At 45.4% G+C, this 19,053-nt stretch overlaps 1 protein-coding gene across 7 annotated transcripts in view; it reads left to right on the top strand.

Annotated features, from left to right (window-relative positions):
• Window positions 1-12,642, top strand: part of exoc6 (exocyst complex component 6) — a 27,357-nt gene extending 14,715 nt beyond the window's left edge. For 2 of the 7 annotated variants that reach the window (XM_011488543.3, XM_011488539.3), the window contains exons 15-25: window positions 455-560; window positions 667-776; window positions 1,308-1,419; window positions 1,491-1,625; window positions 3,093-3,272; window positions 3,881-3,910; window positions 7,542-7,683; window positions 7,840-7,913; window positions 9,616-9,728; window positions 9,902-9,913; window positions 10,484-12,642. In XM_011488543.3, coding sequence (XP_011486845.2) covers window positions 455-560; window positions 667-776; window positions 1,308-1,419; window positions 1,491-1,625; window positions 3,093-3,272; window positions 3,881-3,910; window positions 7,542-7,683; window positions 7,840-7,913; window positions 9,616-9,728; window positions 9,902-9,913; window positions 10,484-10,610 — 1,141 coding nt within the window. In that variant the 3' untranslated portion in view covers window positions 10,611-12,642. The remainder of the gene's footprint in view (window positions 1-454; window positions 561-666; window positions 777-1,307; window positions 1,420-1,490; window positions 1,626-3,092; window positions 3,273-3,880; window positions 3,911-7,541; window positions 7,684-7,839; window positions 7,914-9,615; window positions 9,729-9,901; window positions 9,914-10,483) is intronic. The other 5 variants (XM_011488544.3, XM_011488541.3, XM_020712081.2 and 2 more) reach the window with 3 other exon arrangements.
• The last annotated feature ends 6,411 nt before the right edge of the window (window positions 12,643-19,053 follow it).

Consider the following 19,053-nt stretch of genomic DNA (forward strand, 5'->3'; position numbering starts at 1 on the left):
AGAGATTTGCTGTTGTGCTAAACTCTGGAATAACATCTGTCCACCTGTGTTCCGTGTTTCTGTTGTTCTGGTTGGAGTTTGGGCCAGAGCAAAAATCTACAACATTCAGGCTGTATGACCGGGGCATTTTTTTACGTGTCCATTCCCCTTTTTTTTAATGGACACCCTGCAGCCAATCAGAATTGAGCATTCACTCAGACCATTGTGTAAACTGATTTATAAACCTATTTGACCTGATTTACTTACACTGGTGCCTTATAACTTGTGTCTGGATCCAGTAAAGTCTAGTTTAAACCAGCAAGCTCATCCATTTCTGACTTAGCCGCTCTCGGTCTGTGTTCCAGCGTCAGAGAAGGACACAGGTCAAGCTGTGCCCCGAGTGAGCACGCTTCAGGAACGTTTAGCATGTGCAGTCAATGTTCTGAATGCTAAAGAAAAAAAACACCTTTTCCAGGGAGATCTTTGAGACGGACAACTACAGTCCCATCCCAGTGGAAACGGAGGAGGAGTATAAAGTGGTGGTGAGCCGCTTCCCCTTCCACGATGCTGAGATCGAGAAGGTACCCGTTCCTGCACCAACATCCATGCTGCCGTGTGCAAACATGACGCTGTCAGCTGCTGAGTTGATGAGGTTTGATGTCTTTGTGTGTGTGTGTGTGTGAGCAGCAAAGCTTTCCAAAGAAGCTGCCCATGTCCCAGTCTGTCCCTCAGATCTACTCGCAGGTCAAGGAGTTCATTTACGCCAGCCTCAAGTTCTCCGAGTCGCTGCACCGCAGGTACGATTGTTCACCCCAATGCAACAAACATCATTCTCTCTATTGTTTCCTCCCAGAGTTACAACTACAGCTTTAAATAGTTTCTTATAAAAACAGATACGTTTGTGTTTGGGCTCATCACTGAAGCAGCAGCTGAGGTGAAATTACACAAAAAAACAAACGGCATCAATAAAGTCCTGCTGAACAGTGACGGTCTGATCTAAAACACCACCGGGTCGCTTCCTGAAGAGCTTCCATTTCCACCATTGCTTTTATTTTGTCTGGGAATAGTAGCTGAATGGAATTGGTTGCCTTTTTAACAGTAACCTCTAAAGGTTTGGGAACCTTCTCTGATTTCCTCCATCAGGGACCTGCAGGTTGTTTTAGCCTCCAAAGACCAGACCTGTGGTTTACGCCGCCCTTATTTAGTCATCACAGAGCCCCAGTTAAGCAGGATTCACTTGTATAAGCCAAAGGGTGATGTCCAGGTCTGAAGGGGTCAAAGGCGCCTCTGCTCCATGAGTTTAAGCCTCTACGCTCTTGTGTGTCCAGTTCCACAGAGATTGATGACATGTTGCGAAAGTCCACCAACTTGCTGCTGACAAGAACTCTCAGCAGCTGCCTGCAAAACCTCATCAAGAAACCTCACATAGGACTGACAGAGGTGGGAGGAGTCCTGCATTCGGCGCCACGTGGGCCTACGTGCCGCACTCACCTGGTGCTTTGTGTCTGCAGCTGGTTCAGATCATCATTAACACCACCCACCTGGAGCAGGCCTGCAGGTACCTGGAGGAGTTCATAACCAACATCACCAACGTCTCTCCAGAAACCGTCCACACCACCAGACTCTACGGGTTGTCCACATTTAAGGTGAGGTGGACCTGTGCTGTGTTTGCCTCTGGACAGACTGCCAGTTTTTTGGTTGAAATAAATCCTTCAACCCATTATTTTCCTGTTTTTCTTTCTTTATTTTAGTATCTTCCTCCATTTCTATCTCCCCCTATAATTTTTCAGCTGTTTCAACCATTCATCTATTCAAATGTTCATCTCTTTCAGCTTTTTCCAGCTGTGCCTTTTGTCCTCCAAATCCTTGAACTTTTCCAGATATTCCAGGATTTTTGCCTCCATTGAAATACATGGGAAACCTTGGTGCAGAAGCTCGCTGGTTCAATTCCTGGCGCTGGCACTTTTCTCCAAAATATCTTTGATCATTTCTTTCTTTCTTTCTTTCTTTTTGCCAATTTTTACCCCTTAAGTTTCATCTTGATTCAGCAACACAGCATTCAACCCTGCATTTTCCTTCTAGCTTCAAATACTCTCATCTTTGTGTGTCATAGTTAAAGGTTTAGGGTTGGGGGTTGTGGCATTTTGGAAGGCATAGCTGAAAGTATTTATTATTCAGGGATGGGAGGTGTTCCCTCCTGGAAACGTTCTGTCAAAACACAGCCTCTGTTCAAAGTGTCTCCTGCTTTGCTTCACAGTCCAAATGCTGCAGGAATGACACCCCCCCCCCACCCCCCCATTAGCACCGTTTTCATTCAAAATTTAGGTTATAATTGTAAAACCTTTGGAATAAACTGAGTGGAGCTTTTTTATTTTAGACAATCGTCATATTATTTAGATCTCATCTTTGCTTTGATTTTGGTTTAATCCTTTTTCATTTTGCCTCTAAATGTTGAATCTTCTTTTTTTATAGATCAATAAAACAGTTTGATCTCAATGTTTGGGATTTTTGCAGTTAAAAAAATACCTCATTTAGCCCTCAGACTTGAGTTAAATGAACAGTTTCAGGTTTATTGTGGAATTATTGTGTTCTGTCATTTAGCGGATACGTTCAATAAATAGCTGATTGGTGAAATCAGCAAACTGGGTTTAATGCAGTAAAACTTGACTTTTCTCAGACAGGAACATTTTCACTCGTTTCCCTCCTAAACTCAAAGTTCAAACCTTCCTAGAAAAATAATCCCACGATCACGGAAGGAAGACAGAGATCTGATGACGATCAAAGACTTATGTCACTTCTGGTGAGCGACACATGCGGGAGACGCTGCCTGGAAGGGATTGATTGACAAGATCAATAGCCAATCAGGTCAGAGAACACAGTGCGCTGTGGAGAGGGAGAAAAAAAAGGCATGAAAAAAGTCTGCAAAGCATCCAGACTGAAAGTGAGGGAACTCTGTAATGTCATACAATATTCATAAAGAGGAGCTGGGGTTGCACTAAAAAGATTGATTCAAGCTTTGCCACAAAAACACTTTAAAGGTAAATTATTAGAGCAAACTGTGAAGTAGTATGATGCTCAAAGCGTTACTTCTTTTCATGTAAAACGTGTTTCAGGACGCTCGCCACGCTGCAGAAGGAGAAATTTATACCAAACTGAACCAGAAGATCGATGAATTCATCCAGCTTGCAGACTACGAGTGGTGCATGGCCGAGTCGGACGGCCGCGCCTCAGGATACCTCATGGACCTGATTAACTTCCTGCGCTCCACGTTCCAGGTCTTCACGCACCTTCCGGTGAGTCTCACCTCGCCGTTCAAGCCGTGTGGCTTCTCAGAGATGTCCGTCTGTGTCGTTGGTGTTTAGAGGCATTTTGTTTTTTTTGTCATACGTGTTAAGGAATCATCTCCTGCTTTCATTCCTCTCAGTCTCACAGGCTCTGCAGGTTTTTTTACCATCATGTTCACCTCTGTAGGAATGTGGATTTCTGTCTGAGGATGAACTGCAGCACTTTTCCCGTCGTATGTAACAACTTTAGGTCGTTCAAAGCAGATTTTTTGTTGTCAGTAAGTAAATAAATGAAGAGAGGATGAGAAGCTCCCTGTTAGTGTCTTCTCCGGTCAGACTCTGTCGTTGCTCCTTCTTTTCCCTGCTCTTCTCTCCAGCATCTGTCATCCCGTCCTCTTTTTTTCTTTTTGGTTTGTTTAATCTGCTGCCTCTCCATCCTCACCTTCTGTAGTGAGCAGCACTGTTGTTTTGACTCCTCGATTAATTTGCCTTCATCCAAGATTTCTCCAACTGAAATGACTTCCTCCTGTCCATTTATTCTTCCCGCTATTTTCTTTTCCTGTCCTCCCCCCCTCCCCCCCTCTCCATTTGTGGTTGGTTTGGGCTTCTCTGCTCAGAAAAACAACAATGACCATGCATCAATGTCGGTGAGTATGCTTGCCTGGATCTTCTAACGCTTCGCTGCCGGCAGTGGGGACGTAAAATGCATGCTTACGTATGAATGCAGAAGCTCCGCCCCTCTGGGCTGGTGTCTCTGCGGGCGCTTCTTACAACCTTCTCATGACCTTCATTAATAGAGACAAAGCAGATCGTCTCATCAGATTAGTCAAATTGAATCCAGTTTCATATAAAAAATATCCTGAAGTCATATACCTTTTTTTTTTTAATCAATACTACATTTTTTAAAGACCCACTCCGATTAAAACGGTGTTTTTGATGTTCTAGTGGCATTATTCTGATGATGGAGGACACATATTAAGAAAATGTATCTTCAAATTGCATTTCGGAGTTTTTCTTTATTGAAATCATTGTGAATCAGGAGAAAACACACAAAAAAAGATCCTGTTTGTTACGTAGAAAAGTCAATGGGCGGAGCAACGAGCTCCCCGCTCTGACCAGTGGATCCATGAACGTCTTTGTTTTCCTGGTCTGAGCTGGAATCTGGATCAGAACTGGACGAATGGACAGATCTGATGTTACTGCTGTTTTTGTTGCACCAGTAATGGTAGTTTGGAGGTCGGGGGGGTGTAATCTACCAGCAGAGAGTGTAAACAGTTGGATGACGGAAAGTGGGGGCAGAGTTACTCCGTGTCAGTTTTGCAGACAACTCTTTTGGCTAAAAGCGACTTAATCATAATGAAAAGACCCCTGGGAATGATTTGACAGGGGAGTGGGTCTTTCAGGCGTTCTTTGAGGACAGAGTCCATCCCATCGGTCAAAACCGTTTGGTTTCAGAAGATAATTTGATTTAGCTTTTAAACCAGATAAATGTCTTTATTTCAGACATGTAAGGGGCAGCTGAAGAAAAGAGGTCACAATGGAAAGAAAGTACAGACCTTGGTACTGAAGAAAACATGACTACCATTTCTGTTTGTTTGCTTACATTTGCACAGTTGCATGCTTTTGTATTTTCCTTTCTTTGGTTTCTTCCATTGGATGTTTGGGTTTCAGTGTGCATGGCATCAGCCCACAGGTTTATGGACAGGCTTCTCTATGTAGCCAAAACTATTTTATTCTCCGTCCTTAGACCTGAATTCAGGTGTTTCAATCCCTCATGAGAACAAATATCACGTGATGAACCTCCACACCCTCTTGCTTTTACACACCTATAACCTCATTGAGATTCATTGAGTGCAGTTCGTTTATAAAGTGCTGAGCGACCCCGGCCAGCGTGGCACACAAAGCAGATGGAGGTTTCCAGACGTTCAAGCTCTTTTGAAGAAGCACAAAGAACCTTTCAGGATCTTAGACGGCGTATCGGCCGAGGAAACTCTGTGCACCAGGAGAAAGAGACATCAAGCTCATTGCAATTAGAAATCATAAGATGTCCTGCAGTCCCATCCGTCCAGAACATGCAGACAGCTAGACCTGCAGACGTGGAAATGATCAGAACACCTAAATTCAATTTGTGGACGAGTGAGTCAATACTTTTGGTCTATTATGTGTCACGTCTTTCAATGGGCACAGTGTTTGTTGGGTTTTGATTACATTTTAGTCACATCTGAACTATTTTATAGGGGGAAAAACTCTGGTACAAATGTTTTTTTCCCTTTTTAATTTAATTGCAATAGTTTTTTTCAACTGGATTCAAATATATAGAAGCTGCCAAAACATTTACTAAATAACTTTTACATTTGTGTACTTCAAACTTCCAACTGATCTTGTGGGTTAGGACTGATTTCCTTCATTGTGGGTGGAGGTTGGTTTTTAGCTGAAAACATGAAGACATTTTGTTAAATGATTATTAAGATGTATATTTTTTATCATGTTGTGAAGCAGAAAAACAGTTGCATGCGGTCTTCTCTGATTGCTTCAGTGTGAATAAGAATGTTCTGATCAAAAGAGGCCATTCAAATCCCTTCACTTTAACTGTGTAATTGGAATTTTAGAGCAATATGGTTGCTTTTTTTTTGTCCAGCCAACTTAATCTTTTACTACAAAGAAATTGGATCATTGTACTTTTAATTTGTTAAGTTTGCATGTCCCAAGTCTTCATCAGACATGTCCTGCAAACATCTTCATTAGAGTTTCAGAATCCAACTTGTCCACCAATGGACTGAAATCCCATCTCAGGGTTCCTGGCCTGGGCGATAAATCGATTAAATGAATTCATTCAAACTTTTTGTTATGGGGCGATATAAAAAATAACTAAATAGAGTTTTTGTGTAATGGCGCATTTTTGGCTCCCCAGAGTTTCCGTAGAGTTAGTTTCACACGGTGGTACGGCAAGCGACAAACAACAACATCATAGCACACAGGAAACAGCAAGCGACAACGTGGCTACCGGTGAGGGTGGAATGTGGAGGGGGAGGGGGTTGATTGCGTCTTTTGCTGCTTCATCACCGCGGTGATCAAAAATCCCACACCATCACAGCTCTACTTTATATCTTCAGGGACACAAAAAAGCGACTTCTCCCGTACCGATAGCAGAACCGTTGAGGTCAGATCTTCACGATACTGCGGTCTTGAAGAATGTTGCCCCGGGGCTCGTTCAATACCGGGGCTCGGTACCCATCCCTAGGAAAGGGGTACGGTGGAGAACCATCATTTATTATATGAGCTGTATTGTTAATCCTTTAGAAAATGGTGCTACTATCAAGGTGAATCTTTGTCTCCTTTTAGTCTAGACTACAAAATGTGACTGAAAACACAGCTGGGACTTTGATTCCAAGAGTGAGATCATTTATTTATTATTCATCCCAGAAATGGGGGTTACATTTGTCTTGAGTTTGATTAAATAAAAGCAAAATTTGCTTTAATTTGTCTGCAGTTTGTACTAATTGCTTTCCTTAAGTGGGGGGGGGGGGGGGGATTAAAATAAATAAAATCTGAGATTGTATTTTTAGGCCATATCGCCCAGACCTACTGCGAGGTCTTAATAAGTCTTAAAAGCATTGAATTCATGAAATGATGCCTAAAAAAGCCTTAAAAACTGTGCTGCTTGAAACGTCTCTGTTTCACGTTTCTTGTCAGAAATGTTTTTGTTTTTTTACTGCGATTCTTTTGGTCAAATAGTGTTAATAAACAGCTGCAGAACCAATCCTGATCTACCAATACGCTGAATTCCTGCCGTCGGTTTAAAGCATCACAACACACAGACCACAAACAAGAAAAGAAGCCACAGCCTTGGTTATAAAAGGGGAATTTTTGAATGAAATGGGAAATAGGCGAAGAAATTGGTCTTAATTTTTGATATGCATGGCCTTAAAAAGGTCTTAAAGTCTGAAATTTCACTTGAAGAAATTGTAGGATCCCTGTTTTTCAATGAGAACGCCTGTCTAACTGTCTAAATGCTGAAGTGAGCTGACAAATTTGAACATGAGGAAACTGCAGTGTTTAATACTGTTAGGCTGCAGCTTCCTATGTTAACTGCTGGATTCCCTGTAGGAAAAAGTTCCACATCAAATGGTTTTGTTGCTCTTAATCCTTATTCCTCTTTTTTTTTACACTTCAATTTTCTTTTCACAAACTCTTCGTCCTCTTCTCCATCCTTTCTGGATGACTTGCTCTTGTTTCCTGTTCGACTCCCTCATCATCTGCCCTTCTCTGCGTCTGCAGGGGAAGGTTGCGCAGACGGCTTGCATGTCTGCCTGCAAGCATCTGTCCACGTCGCTGATGCAGATGCTGCTGGACTCTGAGCTGAAGCAGATCAGCATGGGAGCCATTCAGCAGTTCAACCTGGATGTTATGCAGTGTGAATGTAAGTTTGAAGTCCCTGTGGAGCTGTGACCATGTGACCATGTGCAGATGAAGGCATTAGCTGTGAGTTGCAGCTGATAGAGGTGGATGTTTTGGGTTTTGAAGTGTGTGAATATTTCTGCTCCAAAGGGTTTAAAGTTGTCTGGTGTTTTTTTAGTGTTTGCCAGCTCGGAGCCGGTTCCTGGCTTCCAGGGGGACACGCTGCAGCTGGCCTTCATTGACCTGCGACAGGTAACCCAACCCAGTCTGCCCGCCTCATCCATGCTGTCTGTGTCCCGCTGAGACTGTTTCAAACATTCTGTAAAAACTACAGAGGTTGTAGGCCACAAAAGACGAGATTCTGTCATCGGGAGTTGTCAGAACAAATATTTAGGACAGATTTCATTTACTTAGTTTAGATTCTAAAAGTCAAATGTTGCTGTTGACAAACCTCCACCAACTAATTGACGATGAGCTTTATCTGCAGTAATGTCTATTCATAGTGCAGTCATTCAAGTCCAAAGAAGAACTCTTGTTTCCTATGATTTCTATCAAACTGGAAAGAATTTTTAGGAAAATTTGGATTTTCTGTCTTTAAAAACAAGACAAATATTTAAGGAAAATCCCTGGAAGAGCTGGAACGTCTGCTGTTCCTACAAACTTTGATCCGTTTGGATTCCATAAAGCTCCCGCCGTTATCAGGACGATCTTAAAGTTTTTGTTTTTTTCCTATTGATCATAATCCAGTTCCTAACTTCTGTTTTAAGTTATTTAGGCTTTACTGTTCCAAGTGCAGATCATTTATCAAATTCATACGTTTGAATAACCATCCGCTCCCTCATCAAGAGGCCTCAGCAGAGGATGTTCTTCCTGCAGCAGCCGAGGAAGCTCGAGCTGCCCACCAAAGTGTTGGTGCAGTTCTACGAGGCCATCAGTAGCTGCGTTTACACGGACAAAAGGAATCAGAATAAACGCCTGATCAGAATAAAAGGCGTCATGTAAACACGCCGTTTGTAATTCTCTGCCCCGATCAGACTCATTCGGATCAACATTCCTTTCATGGAGATGGGTGTTTATGCCGATTGTTGATCCGATCGTGGTGCATAGAAACAGTTTATTCAGATCGTGGGTCACTGCTGCTCTGGTTTAGGTCATGAGTAGACGGTCCAAAGCCTCCTCCGGAGCGCCAACAGGACCACGAACCGTGTCTCTGATCAGAGCAGCCAGACTCGTAGCTTCGTGTTTGCGGGAAGGGGAGGGTGCTTTGTTACGGCGTGCGCTCTGGAGGAGGCTTCAGACTGCAGTCTGTCCAGCTGCCCTACGCCAGCGAGCTGCCGCCCTCAGGAGAACCGGGTCTCCTGGGAGAACCGGGTCTCCTGGGAGAACCGGGTCTCCTGGGAGAACCGGGTCTCCGAGCAGAGGAACGGCTTTGGGACGGTGCGTGAGGCGGCTTTTGAATGCAGAAACTCTACACAGTCCTGAGAAACCGTGTAAACAATCACGTGGATTTGTGTTTCCAGTCAGACAAATAAAGGCTGATGTTATGGCAACATTTTTACGTACAGCCCAGATGCAGATTGCAGCATTGACCGCATGGATTTGAACTACATCCACAGCTCAGTGTTGTTGTTGGCTCGTATTAGCCTAACCCTGACCCTTTTCCGGCTCCCTGTGGCCCAGAATAAAGCACTGTCTGAATCCCCCCCATGACCCCGTTTTTATTCCAAATGCAGCATCCACACAGAAATGCACGGACTTCCTAAGGCTTTAGAACTGTTACATAATAATTCATCAGGCTCCTCCTCTTGCTCATTTTATTAAGGTCAGACTCTGTAAAGTGAATAGAAATCCCGATACAGATGTTTGTGTTCGTGCCCCTGGCTCAGGTCCGTTTGTCTCGCCTTCATGTCTGAGGCCTTCAGCTCCTGTTTTATGTCCGTGTTTTTGTCTACAGCTCCTGGATCTGTTCATGGTTTGGGATTGGTCGACTTACCTGGCAGACTACGGCCAGCCGAACTCCAAGTACCTGAGAGTGAACCCCGCCACAGCGCTGGCTCTGCTGGAGAAGTGAGTGTCTGACATGCACACCTGAGACGGAACCAGCCAGGTTTTTGCTTTGTGTCAACCTGTAACTTCAACTTTACAACAGATCAGATAGAAGCTCTTCTATTAAAACAGGACTGTGTTCTCATGTAAAACACTGCTCTTCTTCTGCTCTCTGTCTTTAACGCTGCCGCCAGAGTCTACAGGGGGTAGGTGCAGCTTTGTTCTGCGCTCATCATCGTGCACGCTTCACATGCAGAATTCTTGTTATGGACAGAAATGGGATGTCATTTAGTGTACTTCTCTCTTTTATTGTCTTTTCTTATCTGCTTTAGTCTTTTTTCTTTTGATGAAGTTGAGGGTTACTGGTACAGACCATAATCAACACCAGGGGTCCCCAAATCCGGGCCTAGAGGGCCGGTGTCCTACATGTTTTCCAACTAACCTGCCACTGAAGCTCCTTATTGGTTGAACGCACCTGATCCAGGTTTTCTGGAAAACCAGCGGGAGGCCGGCCCTCAAGGCCCGGATTTGGGGATCAACACCTTTAAGATCCCTAACATGTCTTCCAGTGGAAGAGCTGATGCTGGTGGGAAGGCGTAGAAAGATCTCACCAAGTATGGATTTGGTTTAGTTGTTTCTCACTTTGAAATGAGAAAAGTGCTTCTCAGAGCTGATCCGGAGCCACAGAGTGGATCAGACCTTCCTGTCCAGCGCCAGTGTTTCATGGGGAGGACCTGAAGATGACGTTCTGCCTCTCTCTCTCTCTGGCTCTTCAGGATGAAAGACACCAGCAAAAAGAACAACATCTTCTCACAGTTCAGGAAGAACGACCGCGACAAGCAGAAGCTGGTAGAGACCGTGGTCAAGCAGCTGAGGAGCCTGGTCAACGGCATGTCCTCCTAAACCCACTGACGGGACGAGGCCGAGACCTGGGACCTGGTTTCAGCACGCAGACAGCAACACAACAGCAAACACACACAATAGGTCATCTTCTTACCTGAGTCCTTGGGGGAGGCGTTCCTGCAGGTTGACAGGAACATGTGTGGCGGTGGGAGTGCACAGAGGGAGCAGCGGCCACAGGGGGAGGGGGTGTTGGGACGCGAGTTCAAGTCCAGATTCCCTGCAAAGCAAACGCGTGGACCCACTGTTGGTGCAGCGCCATCACCTGGACACAGTGGACAAGTCCTCTGCTTTTATTTTGAAAAGAAACAGACTTCCTGGTTGTAATTAGCTGTTAGTTTTCACATGACAAATTTAAATTTAAGCTTGCCTAAAGAACTGAACGTAACATAGCCTGCTGTGGATGTGAAGCTTTAGCATCAAACTACAGCTGGATCAGGGGCTAAAGTCCTGAGCTGGATCCTCTTTAGGAGGATTTAGACTCAACCCAAGTTAAACCTGAGTATGTTGGATGGCTAAGACTCTTGCTTCGAGGAAAAATCCCATCAAACATTTGGGTGCATCAAAACTGATCCAACGACTGAATCGGTTCTGTCCGGTTATTTCAGCAACAGGAGGGATCTGGGAAAAGAATTCTGTGGTCTGATAGCAGCGGCATGAGCTCAGCGTCCCAACGCCTCAGCTCCTCTTTCTGTCCCGACGGTGTCAAAGGACTCTGTGGACAATGACGTCTGCTTAGACTGATGTTCCTGGAAAAAGTCCACGAAGGCACTTTTGCTGCTGCTCGTCTCACCGAGCAACATTTCTCCGTTTTTGACGCCTAGATTGTAGCTGGAGCCTCTGAAACTCAGCGGTGAATTCTTTTTGTTGATCCAGCTAGTAAAACCGTGTGGTTTGAGCATCAAAACCCTCAAGACGAGGAGACCGTCACAAACCCGTTTCAGAAACCTCTTTCAGTTGCTCCTAGAGAATTGAAGCTTTAGCCACACAATAAATGAAGCACAGCAATAATCCTCTGGTTTCCTGTCACACTTCCAGATCTTTCACCTCCTTCCGTTTGGGTTTTGCTTCTTTTCTAGACGCGTTTGCACTGAACTCTGGCTTTTGGGGTCAAAACTGGACTCAAAGGTCATTGCACATGGCGGGTTTAGAGGTCAGGTTTGTCTGTAATGGGGTTTATTGTTATTTTATTCCTTTATTGTAATGGGCTTGAATGAAGATCCAACCTGAACTCGGGCAGCAGGACGGGCTAACACCTACCCAGGACAACAGCGCAGCTTTTTGGGGATCTGCCTGCTGCCGTGGCTCTACAGGCCGAACATCCCTGCTGACGCTCCGACTGGCGTGACCAGAGAGGCTCACGGCTGAGAAAGCCTGCAAAGCTTTGCTCTGACGTGCGAAATGTAAATAGACCAAAATACTTCACCCAAAGACCCAAAACCCTTTCAGGAAGCGCACTCCTTATTCCTGCAGTTGAAACAGGAGGAAAGGACAGCGGGAAGCGGTCCTCATTTTATTTAAATGAAAATCTGAAGCTTTTTTTTTTTTTTTACATTTAAAGCTTTGTTGTGAATAATTGAATTTTTTTTTTTTATTTGCTTTGCAGTTTTTTCCATGTGTTACCAGTTCTTCAGAGCTGGAATTGCACTTTATTAAAAACAAATAACCCAAACTCCTGTTAATGTATGGGGATGCTGACTGCATTGTGCCAATGAATGTCCCCACAAAGATACAAAAACAAGTGTGTGTGTGTATTTATTTATTTGCCTTTTAACTTGACTGCTTGTATATACGTCTGTACAAACTGCGTTTTTGTAAAGAATCGACGGGTTTGCTGGCTGACTTGGTGATGTAACGATGTGACTGAACATTTCTTTGTCTCCTGGAGAACTTAATGCATCGTGAGGAGCTCAGTGATTTTTTTTTTCTTCCCTTCACTTGAATGCATGTTTAAAATACAAAATGCTCTGATGTGTAAATTCTGTACAACAATGTAGGATGATTTATTTAAATACAAGTCAGATTTGAACCGCCAGCCTCTGCGCCTCATCTGTTTTGATGAACACAGCACCCAGAAACACAGCAGGAAAACTGAGACGTTTTCAAAAACATGAATCAAATCCTTGTAAACTGTCTTCATATTTATGAGGCAGGGAATCCTGCAGTTTTGTTTTTGTAGTAAGAAAAGAATTTCCATGACTTTTAAATGTTGCGTGTTACCACATCCATACACGGAGGTTTGACTCTTTCCTGGTAGCTCAAGCCTCCTTTCACCATCATCCTCCTCACTGCTCCTCCCTTCTAACGTCTCCATCTGCTTCCCTGCATTGATCTCCAGAACATCTATGATCTGAGTATATAGTGCACTATATAGAGCGTTCTCCATCTTCTAGGCTCTGCAAAAACCAGTGTGCATCAATGCTCACTAGATCTGTGAATTTAGACCACAATGCATTGCAAGCGAAACAATTTTTGCCAATTTAAATGTATTTTTTAATAAGCCTACGTTTTTTTCTTCAGACTCATAATCATCACAAAACGCTCATATTCATTAGATATTAACTTGGTGAATTTGATGACGTCATGTCCGCCGTTTAAAAAAAAAAAGAGAAATGTATGATGTACTCATCAGCGTACCTTCTTACCCGTCTTCTCCTCAGTAACCGCCCTTCAGCACGCCTCCTCTGCACCTAAAAAGCGAGTCAAAGGTGATGTGCCGAACGCTGATACAGACATTCAAAAATTGTGAGCGCAATATAAAGTTTGAATGACCTAAAAGCCCAGGACTTTCATCATTTCTGCCTCTAGTTGCTTTCCCCCGCCCACATAATCCCTGACCACTGAGAAATCTGTAGTCACATGGTTGGGTTTACTAGCTTTAGTCCAGAACAGGAAAAGCTCCTTGAAGGCAGTCTGAATCCCCGGTCCGAACCAAACTAAGAGGTCTGGGTCCAGACCAACAGACCATAGTCTGAACACACCCGAAGGCAAAATGCAGCAGAGCAGCAGATAAACTGTAGTTTGGGGTCATCCATCCTTTTCTTCACCCGATGTAGCCCTTTTGGGGTCACGGGGCTGCAGGAACCTAACCTGCTACTGTAGGGCGAAGGCGGGGCTGCCCTGGACAGGAACCTGTTGCAGGGCCACACCCTCACAGTCACAATCAACCTATGAAGCATGTTTTTAGACGATGGGAGGAACCGGGACCCCCCAGAGAAAACCCACGCAGTAGCCCTGACCTCCCACCTGATGAAGACCATGGAGAGGCTCATTTTCAGCCACCTTTGCTCAGTGGTCAGCACCGCAACAGACCCGCTGCAGTTTGCCTACAGGCCAAACATCGGGGTGGATGACGCTGTCATCTACCTGCTGCACCGGGCGTTGACTCATCTGGAGGCTGCTGGAACCGCTGTGAGGGTCATGTTCTTTGACTTCTCCAGCGCCTTCAAAACCATCCGGCCAGCTCTGCTGAGAGAGAAGCTGGAAGGGGCTGGAGTGGACGGACGACTGACTACATGGACGACCGACTACCTCACCAACAGACCACAGTATGTGAGGCTACACAACTGTGTGTCGGAGGTGGTGGTCTCCAGCAGAAGTGCTCCTCAGGGGACGGTGCTTTCACCGTTCCTCTTCACCCTCTATACCTCGGACTTTACATACAACACTGGCAGTTGTCACCTCCAGAAGTTCTCTGACGACTCGGCCATTGTCGGCTGTGTGTCGGGGGGGAACGAGCTGGAGTACAGGTCAGTCATCAAGGACTTTGTGGACTGGTGTGAGTGTAATCACCTGTGCTTGAACACCAGTAAAACGAAGGAGATGGTGATTGATTTCCGGAGGAGAACACCACAATTCACACCGGTGAGCATCCAGGGCTCGGATATTAAGGTAGTGACAGTTTTAAGTACCTGGGTGTTCACCTCAACAAGAAACTGGACTGGACTCACAACACCGATGCCCTGTATAAGAAGGGCCAAAGTGGCCTCCACCTTCTGAGGAGACTGAGGTCCTTTGGAGTGTGCAGGCCTCTCCTAAGGAGCTTCTATGACTCTGTGGTGGCCTCTGTTATCCACCACGCCGTGGCCTGTTGGGGAGCAGGCAGCACAGACCGGGACAGGAAGAGACTGAACAAGCTGGTCAGGAGGGCCAGTTCTGTCCTGGGCTGTCCACTGGACTTTGTGGAGGAAGTGGGTGAAAGGAGGATGTTGGCCAAGTTAACATCCATCATGGACAACACCTCTCACCCACTGCATCAGACAGTGGAGGCACTGAACAGCTCCTTCAGTGGCAGACTGTTACACCCCCCCATGCAGGAAGGAACGGTTCAGGAGGTCATTCATCCCAACAGCTGTGAGACTGTACAATGCCACAGTTTAAACATGCATGTACAAACCGGTTATCATACATCCATAGACCATCTGTATATTCTGTGTCCTTACTTTATTTATTTTATTTTATTATTAGGCATAACATGTGTTTTGTTGTAATAGTGTACATAATTTATTACTTACTTACTTTTTCTATTTTTGCACATTTTTTGTATTTGAATACTTGCAGATTTGGGAACACCCCTCACTTTTGCACATTGCTGTCACTTTTCTTTTCTCTGCTCTTTGGAACTGCCGTGACAATTGAATTTCCCCAATGTGGGCTCAATAAAGAATATCTATCAAGGAGAACATGCCAACCCCACACTGCTGGGGATTTGAACCAGGACCCTCTCGCTGTGGGGCAAAACGAATGGTGAGCTGCAGTCAGGTGGGCCCCTGTCTGGAGATGGAGTTCTCCCTTTGCCCCTTCAGATCTGTGGCTGTGACGAGGACAGCGGTGAGAAGGAAGTGCTGAAATGACGAGGGCTGAGGGATGGAGGTAAAAACTGGAAATCAGACCACTGCTGATGAGCGCGGGTCAGCAGGATGGTCCAGATTCGTTCTGCTGGGGTTCTAATTTTGGTGTGATGACTCTTGAGTCCAGCATAGCCCACAATGCAACAGGGAGGGTGTGTGTGGCCCCTCCCTGTCCGGCCTCACACAAAGACAGACGCAGCTCTTGTTCTGGAGAGGTTTCTGTTGTCTCACCCTTGGAGCCTCGCTGAGTCCCACCACAAACACGCTAACTGGGAAACAGCAAGTGAACTTTGCCCTGGGTCAGCCCGTGAACGCCAGGATGCCTGTCGCCGCAGATGTAATGAGGCGAGAGGCATTCACAGAGCTCTATTATTGCTGGACAGCAGCCGCCTTGGCAGCGTACACACTCTCACACACGCATGGAAAACCTGCCTACTTCAGAGGGCTGCGCTGAACTCTGACCTCCGTCTGCGGCGCGCTGCGGTGGACATGTGTGGGCTCCATCCGTATGTGCCACAGGAAGGGGAATCGTGTGGCCTCCGTGCGCGTTTTGGTCGACCGATCAGCTCGGGTCAGGAGATGAGAAGCTTTGGGGGAAGACTGAAGGTCCTGGTGGAAGGGTGAGACACGGAGGAGGTCACGGCAGGTTCTCCAGAGCGCTGACATTTCAGCAAAGATGCAGAATATTGAGCTGCGAGGATTCAAAACGATTTGATGGAGAAGATTCCACAGATCTGAGCAGTTGTTCCAGTTCAAATCATTTGAGGCCCTGTTGATGACGGCAGTGTGATGCTTGCTTCTTTTTTAAGGACTCTAAGCCAGTCTTTTATTTATTTCCAGTTTGTTTTATTTTATTTTTTGAAGCTTGGTCAAAAACAAATAAAGATGCTTCTCGCCTTTAACCCTTTTTTCTTCAATGATTTGTGATCTTCACTGGTGTCCATGGATTACATGAAATCTTTCCACCTTTATCCACCTTTGTCATGGTAGGGAGAACACCTCAATGGAAGGGGGGGTCATCTAAGATAACACAAGGGTTACATTGCTCACCATAAGTGAGGGAGCTGTGAGCAGAAGTGATGTTAATGCTGTTTGGCTGGTGGTGGGTGTGTTCAAAATAAACGCGTAGATATTATTGGCCGCTAGGGATGGAAATAGAAGCTCCATGAAGCCTCATTGGGGTTCATCTAATTGTGCCGGAAAAATGAACCACCCATTCAGGGCTTCGAAACCACACAGAACAGCGGCATCTGGTGGCGGACTGGACGTACATCGACATGTTTCAACTAAGCTCCTTGTAACACTTCAATGTGGAAATGATGAAAAAACATAAAACAAAACAATGTTGTTAATGATGATTAGAAAAAAAACAATGTAAAATAACACCACGTGACGTTTTCTGTGAAAGGTGCTTGACACAGCAAAATAAACATCACATGAAAAAAAATCAACGCAACGCAAAAAATAAAAAAGTAAAACACCAGCCATGAATTCAGGGCCTGTAGAGGCAATCCCCACTGAGGGTTCCACTGAGCTATCTCTACTGAGACCAATTTGGTTTGCCATTATAGATTCATTGAAGTATTTTATTTATACATAATGTTCATAGTGTATTGTTTTATTAGGAGAAATCGAGTTGAAACGATCTTGAGCCACAGTACGTTATTTACAAGGAGCCATGATAAAGTGAAATGAACTGACACTGATTCCAATCTTGGGGAAACAATAGACCATGTCGGGGACCTTCGGGATTCATTTTGTATTTCTAGAGAATAGCGCGCCCAACTGTTCAAAACACAAGTGACATCTGAACCCTGGTTCGACCAAATGAAGCATTTGGCGCTTAATATGTCATCAACCACGTGATCTGCGCTAGTTGACACACGCCCCGAAACATTGTGCCGAACCACTCTGTTTCACGAAGGTGAAACGTGTGCCGAAGCGTCTAGCCATCCCTGTTGTCCGCTAACTTATGTGAGTGTCGTTCTCAGCAAACCACGGTTGTGCTCTGCATGGGGCACGGGTAGCAGGTTCGGACATGTCCAGTGGGTCCGCTACTAAGTAAGAGGATAGTGAATTAAGACTCGGGCGCAACGGTTCTTGCCTGGATAGTAGAGGGTGGCGATTCAGTGCTTGCTATTAGTAATTGTGGCACTTTAGTTCTGCTATCGTGAAATATATGGAAGAGTACGGAACGGCCTGAACGGTCAAATTGCACTGTCTGCAGGATTGAAACTTGAAACTTGAGAAAGAGGCGTGTGTGTGCGTCTGTGTGTGTGTGTGTGTGTGTGTGTGTGTGTATGAGGAAGAAAAGGGGAGGGGTAGTGGGCGCAGGTTGCGAGGTAAAACGGCGCACAGAGAACATTGCTCAACACCTGGATCATCGGGGGCTTAAATGACTCAGCTCGTTCTAATAATGTCATTCTTCACCAACTATTGCAGACGTTTTTAATACTTGTCTGTATTTTCCATATATATTTATTTCTACGGTTGTTTAGTTGGTGATAGTAACGTATAAATAAAGACAGCAGGTAATGCAGGCTGGAAAACAGCTGCACTTTTTCAGTCCATAAATAAACTATGGATCATTTGTTTATGAAAATATTGAGGATTTAGGAGGATTTTTACTGTTGGTGTTGCACAAAATTAGGAAAATGCCAAATATTTTGGAGTAATCCCAGTGATGAGTTCTGTGATTTAGTTTTTAATGTTTTATGAGACCTAAACATGATTTTCACAATAACAAGACAGACACAGGAACAGAGACACAAACAGGAACAGAGACACACACAGGAACAGAGACACACACAGGACCAGAGACACAAACAGGAACAGAGACACACAGGACCAGAGACACACACAGGACCAGAGACACACACAGGACCAGAGACACACAAAGGACCAAAGACACACACAGGACCAGAGACACACACAGGACCAGAGACACACACAGGACCAGAGACACACACAGGACCAGAGACGCACACAGGACCAGAGACGCACACAGGACCAGAGACACACACAGGACCAGAGACACACACAGGACCAGAGACACACAAAGGACCAAAGACACACACAGGACAGGAGACGCACACAGGACCAGAGACACACACAGGACCAGAGACACACACAGGACCAGAGACGCACACAGGACCAGAGACACACAAAGGACCAAAGACACACACAGGACCAGAGACACACACAGGACCAGAGACACACACAGGACCAGAGACACACACAGGACCAGAGACACACACAGGACCAGAGACGCACACAGGACCAGAGACGCACACAGGACCAGAGACGCACACAGGACCAGAGACACACACAGGACCAGAGACACACAAAGGACCAAAGACACACACAGGACAGGAGACGCACACAGGACCAGAGACACACACAGGACCAGAGACACACACAGGACCAGAGACGCACACAGGACCAGAGACACACAAAGGACCAAAGACACACACAGGACCAGAGACACACACAGGACCAGAGACACACACAGGACCAAAGACGCACACAGGACCAGAGACACACACAGGACCAGAGACACACACAGGACCAGAGACACACACAGGACCAGAGACACA

Source organism: Oryzias latipes, chromosome 19, assembly GCF_002234675.1.
Source record: "Oryzias latipes chromosome 19, ASM223467v1".
Taxonomy (NCBI): domain Eukaryota; kingdom Metazoa; phylum Chordata; class Actinopteri; order Beloniformes; family Adrianichthyidae; genus Oryzias; species Oryzias latipes.